Source organism: Petromyzon marinus, chromosome 30, assembly GCF_048934315.1.
Source record: "Petromyzon marinus isolate PM22_M1 ecotype Great Lakes invasive population chromosome 30, UKy_Petmar_22M1.pri1.0, whole genome shotgun sequence".
Lineage (NCBI taxonomy): Eukaryota > Metazoa > Chordata > Hyperoartia > Petromyzontiformes > Petromyzontidae > Petromyzon > Petromyzon marinus.
In genome coordinates this window covers 8672899-8681353 of record NC_133696.1, presented here as the reverse complement: position 1 = coordinate 8681353, position 8455 = coordinate 8672899, and the positions used below count along the sequence as shown (strand labels likewise).

General features: G+C 50.2%; 1 protein-coding gene across 4 annotated transcripts in view; it reads right to left on the bottom strand.

The window, feature by feature from the left end:
• Positions 1 to 2698: 2698 nt before the first annotated feature.
• Positions 2699 to 8455, bottom strand: part of LOC116947556 (inosine-5'-monophosphate dehydrogenase 1-like) — a 36456-nt gene continuing 30699 nt past the window's right edge. For 3 of the 4 annotated variants that reach the window (XM_076070687.1, XM_032963433.2, XM_076070686.1), the window contains 2 exons: positions 7792 to 7808; positions 2699 to 5275 (listed from right to left, as the gene is read on the bottom strand). In XM_076070687.1, coding sequence (XP_075926802.1) covers positions 5160 to 5275; positions 7792 to 7808 — 133 coding nt within the window. In that variant the 3' untranslated portion in view covers positions 2699 to 5159. The remainder of the gene's footprint in view (positions 5276 to 7791; positions 7809 to 8455) is intronic. The other variant, XM_076070685.1, reaches the window with a different exon arrangement.

Sequence of the window (8455 nt, the reverse complement as noted above, 5' to 3'; positions counted from 1 at the left end):
GTCAAACGACGGCCACGACCGGTGTGACGTGGCGAGCCCTTCATCCAGCAGTGGATTAACAAAGAGCCGTATATTGTTATTACTATTAATTATATTATCATCGTCTGACTATGCGATGGCTCAATTCAGGCCCGGCAGACGGGACAAATGAACTCACGGATAAGGATGCGTGTCACCACAAGCACGCACCAAAAATATGTTTTTATCAATCGTCTCGTCGAGAATCCCGAGTTCAGCATCCGAGTGGGCGTACTCTGCTCGGCTTGCGAGCAGTGGAACATGCTGGGATTTCCCCAAATTTCTTTTCAACGTCTTCCATCGCCCGAGGCCCCTAACCACAAGTTCCCCTGCGTTTGGTTCAGTCCCCTCTTGGCTTCCCTTTTTATTACACTCACTCTGTCGTTGTTGTCGTATCGTCAAATATTGTCACTCAATTTTAACCCACTTCCCAATGTGGTATTGACTACAAACTTGGTGTACTTATGTCATACTGATGACAATACTATATTATATGTATAAAAATATATTTTTTTACATTATTTTTTATATGTTATGTTTCGGCTTGGGTCTAATTGTCCAAGCTCAACTGACGTTGGCTGTAATTGGCCACGGCCTCATACGTTATGGCAAGCTTCGGGGCCACTTCCTGGAGTCGTGGAGTTGTTCCATTACTAAGTACATTTCATTAAAGCGTGTTTTAAAAACGTTTTTTTAAAATATTACTTATTTCACTTTTAATTGTAGTTCATGGATTCCGGCTACAATGGGACCATTGTGTTGTCCGGGTTGCAAACCGTACCTACTCGTGAGTGACAAAGGTTACGGCCGGTCAAGCGGGTGGTGGTGGCCACGCTCGCTGCACGCGGCTGCCTCTAACCCAGCGCTGCGGAGGCAACAGCAGAGGGTTGGGTCTATCACCGCACACGTTGCGAAACTACTCCCGTCCCGTTGGTGTCGAGGAGGAGCCGTGCCCTGGTTCGCCAGGTGGTGGTACAGCAAAACATGCGGACTCCACATATATCGTCCGTATGGGATGGAGTGTTTCCCCCTCGTACGCATGGCCTCTCTCTCACACGTAAACATTAATTGGCCGATAACACCTTAATGTGTAGAGGGTCACAGTGCTTGGGCAATTGTTGGCACCGGCTCATCGCATGTGGCTCCTCGTGCTGGCATCTATGCAGCGGCGGTGCAGTTTTGCAAATTAACATTCTTAGAAATAACAATTTTTTTTGTAAAATACATGTCAGTTTTAAAATCCCCCGCCCATTTTGCCAGAAGGGGGCTCGGTCCAGTCATGGGCTGTACGATACACATATGTTCCTGCAACACAATTCACGTCGGTTTTTTTGAAGATGCGTTTTTCAGTGACTGACACGACTTGTGACAGACACGTGGTGATGGTCGTGGTGGTGGTGTCATTATTGTGGGAAGCGATAGTGCAGCGGGTCAGGACATTGCGCTACGAACCGGGCAACACGGGTTCAATTCCCGCTCACGGCTATCACCTGTGATGATGATATAAACCGGTTCCGGGCCTCCCCGAGATCCATTGAACCTCGTCACTGGGGAGACAACCAGCTCCCTCAAGTGCCGTGCAGGCCTTCATAGGTGCTACTCGCTAACAGCACTTGCCCCATAAAACTCTGTTAATGCGATACGGGTGATGTTGGTCTTGTTTGTTATTATTGTGCAGTGACTTTTATTTGTCATTCTCTGTAAACAGGGCCCGGTCCGAGAGTCCCAGCGCGAGCACCGCGCGCACGGAACCACGCGCACGGAACCACGTGCACGGAACCAACGCGCACGGAACCAACGCGCACGGCAACCACGCGTACGGCTCCAACGCGCACGGAACCACGCGCATGGCACCACGCGGCTCGCTCACAACAACTCGGCAACACAAAGACCCGGACCTCGAGCCTGGGATAGGATAGAAATAATTATTATTACGTGGGCTGCCATGATTATTCCAATAATTCGCGTTCGAAGAACGGTTGTTTAATTGGTAAACGGCTACACTTATATTCAAGACGGAAGCGACTCTCTGCTCAAAATGGTGGTGGGAAATTCCACATTCCTATGGCAGGGGCCAAATCTCTCAAATAGGGCAATCACCATTGGATCCCCACACCGTGGTCGTCATTTTATTGATCCCAGAGTGAGGATGGGGCTGTTTGTTCTCTGACTGGGCATAGACCTCATCAACTTTTGACTGCAAGTCAAGGGGTTCTGACCAGAGATAACCGGTCTTGTGAAACTTTATTTAATACTTTATAGGCATGTTACGATTCACTACCTCTCAGCGATTCGATGAATTGTCACGATTTTACTTCATGTCAATTCAAGAACCCAAGTCGGTATCGTCTAACCGTAACCATCTGGGGGTTTGTAAAATGTCGGTGTATAAATTGTGAATGTTTTACCTCAACTCGCACAATTTGACGCACGTATCGTGAGCGTATGTAAACCACGGTTCGTCGATTTACTGTCGTCGTGTGCCAAGTGATTCGCCATTTGGGCCAAGTCATTAACTGCAGTGTTGTCAAGGCGGGCTTCCACATCCCAGCGCTACGCAAAACCGCGTCACGAAAATTATTTTACGCAAAAAAATGGTGGGTATACAAACAAGCTTCACGTGGCGTCGTTCTGCGGTAAAACTATTAGAGTAATCGAATATAACCGAACCGACAACTGGTTATCGTTTCACGCAGCTTTAACGATTGGAATTAATAACAAAGACAACAATAATAACACCAACAGTGGTAGCACATTGCACGAAATCCAACGGTGTGTGGGTAGTAACAGGGCAGACGGTACTCCGCTGCAGGAATGTCGAAATGAAAATGAAATCCGTACAGCCTCGCTGCTCCGTTCCCCGACGGCCGGCCACGCCGAGCCAGCGGTAGAAATTCCACATCCCTACGGCCGGACGGCGGAAAGTCTCTCCCGGAGGACAAACAAAACGTAAAAACGGTTGGTTGGTGAGTTAAGTGACACTTAACACTTTGGGGGTGCGACGTTTGGGCAGGTGGTGGTTCACGAGCACTTACAACACGAGTGGGTTCCGTGGCTTCGTGGTTCTAAAAAAAACACACGAGTGAGAGCCAAGTGGGCTCTGGACTCCTATAAAACAAACACGGTCACAGACGGTACGAATAATCACAACAAGCAATCGGAATACGTCAGAGCTGGGAATATGGTTGTGCTTTTCCATACGCGGGCGTTATCCAACAGGGTCACTTGGGCCCGCTGCCACGCACGCCACCAATAGGGACCGCGTACAGTAAAACGAAGGCGTTGAGTTATTGTTCCACACGGACTTGCGGACTGCACTGTGCAAAATCCTTCGAACAGCACCCGAGAGAAGAGTTTGTGCTACGTGCAGGAGTGTAGGGAGGGAGGCGCCTGACAATTACATCATCGTCATCGTCATCGGCGTAGTCGTCAATGTCACAAATGATGATTGCTGCTAGCATCATCATTATTATCCATTCCGTGCTCCGCTGCCAGCATGCTTCAATAGCAATCGTCGCTATCATTGTCAAGACCACCTTCATCACCACTATTACGATCGATAGCGATCATCACGATCATTTTCAAAGACCACCTTCATCATTACCACCATTATGATGAATAGCAATCATCGCTACCATTATCATCATCACCACTGATCAATTGTAATCGTTTCTATCATTGTCAAGACCACCTTCATTATAACCGCCACGATGATCAATAGCAATCGTCGCGATCATTATCATCACTCCCACCTTCATCATCATCACCACCATGAACTGCGATTCTACATAACCTTTTCTGCATGAAAATATTATCTTTGTCATTAAATTGATTTAATTCTTGCACAACCCCATACATTAGCAAGGCTGTAAATCCGTTCAAGTGTCTCCCTGCTCAGCGAGAGGTGGGGCAGCGTTGGTTTCTGTTGGCGGCTACGAATGGTGAAAATTCCACATTACTATTACAGGAGCCAGTCTCTCCATAGGACCAAATGCTGTTATAGGATATTCATTTTACACGATTCAACATAGCATTTCTAATATTTTTGCATTATTCTAGGATATCGTTAATATTTCTAGTATTCTGTAAGATTCTAAAGGATATTGTTATTACATAGGCGATTACATGTTCAGTATAACGATAAGATGCTCATATAATTCCAATACCGACATGAGGACAACTTAAAAAGGGCTGTGTCTAAATCCCCTCCCGCTCCTGCACGCGTCTCCCCATGGGGGTCAGATGGTCGTGTTTTTCGGCCCTGAATCGATGGCGGAAAGTCCACATTCCTATGGCGGGAGTCGGCAGTCGGCAGCACGACCGGAGGCGCCGATGCTCGAATGAAACGTCACCGCTGCCTTCATCGTGGATAAAGAAAGTCGGGACTCGAGTTTCTGGTCATTTCCTTCATGGCCAATTTCTTCACATTTCCGAGTTAAATTTTTACAAAAAGTTTACAAACTATGGACCATCGGCGAACTCGTTGGCCTGAATGTAAACTGCGCGTGACATTCGTCAAAACATTGGAATGGCTTCACAAAACAAACACCCCGAGTGAACTCCCAGGCCGGGTGGGTGGTGGTCCCCCCCCCCCCACATGAGGGGTAGGTAGGGAGGGGATGGGGTGGCAGAGGGCCCTGGGTTTGGCCCTCGGACCATGCGGCCGTGGCGACGCCGCGCTCGGCCAATAAAAACCGCGACCTCTGCCGCGTCACCGTTATCGCCGTGGGTTCTGCTGATGCGAGACTCAAAAACGAACGGGGCGATATTCCGCACGCGGTTACCGGGCCGGGGGACTAGCCAGGCCCGGCGTGGACAAAGTAAAACACGTAAAAAACAACAATCGTCTCTCTCTTTCACCTTTGGTCGTTTTTTTCTCACGTCTGACAAACATAAAAAATAATCTCTACCGTCTTACAGTGCACGATTACACCGCGTAAACATTCTCCGGCTGGCGGATCACCGTCTGCTACTGCCCCCCCCCCACCCCACCCCCGTCTCCTCCCTCGCTTCGCCCGCTCCATCTCCCTCACGGCGGATCCCGTCGTCCAGATGGTCCCTGCCCGGGTGGGAGCGACGATGAGGGCGACGGTCGCGACGGGCGGCGGTGGCGGCGGCACGGGGGGGGGGGGGTGCGGGGCTCAGTTCCAGCCGTTGCAGCAGGCGGAGGAGCGCAGCGTGGTGGCACACGGCGTGATGCTGGGTTGGCGGCTCCGGCTGGGGCATCCGCTGCCCTCAGTAGGAGCGTTCTTCGTGACTTTGAACGGCGCGGGAGATGGGGGGGGGGACACGAAGGGGAATGACACGGAGAAGGGAATTGGGGGACATGGGCGGTCCACAGTCAGGAAGACACAAGAGATAGTTCCAACGGGAAACAACAACGACGACGATGTAAAATACGATTAAGTGCGACCATAGCATGGGAGCGACAGCACCCAGGGGCAACCACACTGTGCACAAATCCCATGGGCTGGCAGGTAAGCAAACATTAATTTAAAAAAATATATGAATTAACCTTTTTCCACGTGGGCTTTCACGAGCAATATCATCCATAATAGAGATTTTCTGGGTTAGATCACGTAAATATATAAATGTGTCGTTAAAACCCGCCACCACCCGACACAGCCAACTAGTAAGGGTTGTCACGTAAACAGAACGTGGCCAATTCGTCACTAGTACAGCACACCGCTGTGTTGGAGAGCCAAGCCACAAGATTTACAATCTGAGTACGACGTTTCGCCAGTAATGACAACTAGCTTCATCAGGCGACAGCAAGATTTGTGACATATCTGGCTGTTGCCTGATGAAGCTAGTTGTACATATTTACACAATCTAACCCAAAAACCTCTATTATGGATAACCCTTTTCCGTACTGATGACGTACGTGTACGTAATCCGTTTCTCTTCCGGTTTTATTCCGGTATACATACTTCCGTGTTATCGGAACAAAATCAGAAGAAAAAAAAAACTTTATTGGTACCGAGGCTCCCACAAAACCATATGGGAGGGCGTGTGGCACAGTTTGGCACCAGCTATCATAGAGTGCTGTCGTGTCGCTATAGTTCTCTGCGATGGGTACAATGTCTTAAAAAAAATGGTGCTATGCCTCTCTAAATAAAATTAACATTGAGCTGCTTGCGTTTTCCGAGATTGGGAAACATCTTGGAATGGGAAAGTGTTAAATGTTTTCGAATAAAGAAAATCTATTTTTCAAGTCCAGTTTTAAATCTATTTTTCAAGTCCAGTTTTATTCCAGGAACCCCGTTGGCGATGGGCCGGAGTTGGGGGCCATCCATTTAGTACGTACGCATGGAGGGGGGGGTTAACCCAAATGCATACGCTTGCATATGGGGGGTCTACTGACAATGTACGCATAGGAAACGGGGGGGGGGGGGTGTTGAAGCCTCGATAATAATTAGTCTACATTGGCCTTCAAATTAGTTAGATAGTTCAGCGGTGGACTATCTATTTGCTTAAACACGTTAATATTATCCATCCTTGATCGTTTCTGCGTGGATTAAATATCGGCCGTTCTATAGGATTCGGGGGGGGGGGGGGTGCGTCAGGTGTACGTACGCAGGTGGGGGTGGGGGGGTAAAAAGTCCGCGTGCGTACAGGGAGGTGGGGAGGTGTCAGGTTTTGACAGATTATTGCGTACCTACACAATGGATGGCCCCTTGCTCCACCCCACGTGTGCAAGAGCGGCGTTTCTCAACTGCGGTCCTGGCAACCCTTCCATGCACCCGATTGGTCGGTAATCGAGGAAAGCCGAACCGTGGGTGCGGTCGTGACCGCTGGGGTTCAGAAACTGCTTCATAGAACTACTTAAGAGACCCCTTCAAGTTACTTTGCTCTCAGTTAAATTGGTTTGTATGTATGTTGAACTTCTTTTGCACCGTTACGGAGCCAACCGTGCTAACCGGAGGTGCAGGTTGCTCCCACGTGACTCTAAGACAGTGGAATTCTTACCAGCTGCCATTGCTGGGAAACTCTTCATTGGTTTTTTTTATTCTCGTTAGTTCACCTCTGCTGTTACTTTCTCCCCTAACCCTACCATTCTCCCCTCTATGCGGTTATTGTTGATTAATTAAAATATTAAACAAAGTAATTATGGAATTTTCTGGCAGTCCTGCGGGATTGCACAGTTTTCCTGTGATGTTAGCGGCATGGCAGTAGGGACTTGGGGGGGGGGGGGAAGGCCACTGCGGTCAACGTGTGCCAGCCCCCCGCCGGTGCAAACGCTCGCCAAGTTGCCGGAGACCGATCGGCGTTACTCCGTTACCGGCGAGCGGTGTTACCTCTGTAACCACGATCGCGGCTCACGGTATGGAGGAAGGGGGGGGGGGGCCGTGGCGTGCGCTGCCCGGCATGGGAGTGCTTTAGCAGAAGATTGGGGGAGGGGGGGGGGGGAATCGCGGCCGACAGTGCGCAGAGTAGATTTCATCCCCCCGGGGTAAGGGGGGGGGGCGGTGCGACAAATTCACTTCCGTGTATTCTCAACGCGACTCGAGGGTGAAAAAAAGAAAACGTAGAAAACAATGGTTTAAAAAAAAAAAGTGGTGGCAAATGAATGCGAAACGAAATTGAGCAGCTTCACAAAGTTTTTTCGTGAGCGGGGGAAAAAAAACTCTTGCGAACGAGCGCCGGGCCCCCACTCCCGCCCCCCAAAACGTGCGTGACCGTCTCCCCCCCCGTAACCCCCCCCTCCTGCCCCCCAATTCCCCCCAGCCGACCAAACAACACCACGAGGCGCGGTACTTGAGCGGTACTCACATGGTACGAACGTGTATCTGAGGGCCATGCACAAGCGATGCGGAAAGACAGAGAGAGGACAGACAGGAGACAAGACAGGGAGAGAGAGAGAGAGAGACGGAGAAAGAGAGAAGTCTGGTCAGATGCGCGACTCAAAACGACCGGAACCCACAAACGGCCACTCCCACACGCACGCCGCCTTCAAAGTCGCCGCCTCGTTTGCGTCTTCCTTCCAGCCCGACGGGCTCTTGTCTTGCACACCTGCACCCTAAGACCGCGTGTTCCAGGCCCCCTAGCGGACGTGGGCTCCGGTGACTGCCACTGCGGTGTGGTGGCGCCGGATGTGCTTTCTAACGCGGGGCCTGAAAAAGGTCCCCGTCCTCGCGTCCCAACCGCAGCGCACGCGCACCTCCCCCAACGTTTAGGGCCTTCTTCATCTAAATAGCAGTCGTTACGTGTGCCGCGCGCACCCTGATGATCGGAATAGGAATTCAAGATCCCGGGTGAAAGCAGAAAATGTGAATTCGAATTAAGATTGGAGGTCCCGTGTGTGTGTGTGTGTAGATATGGGCGCTTGTATAGAGTACGATTTACGCTCACGGCCAATAACAGTTTAATATTTGAACCGGTACTGGACCTCACCATGGGTCGACTCAGCCTTACATTTGTACCTGGTGCAGTATGT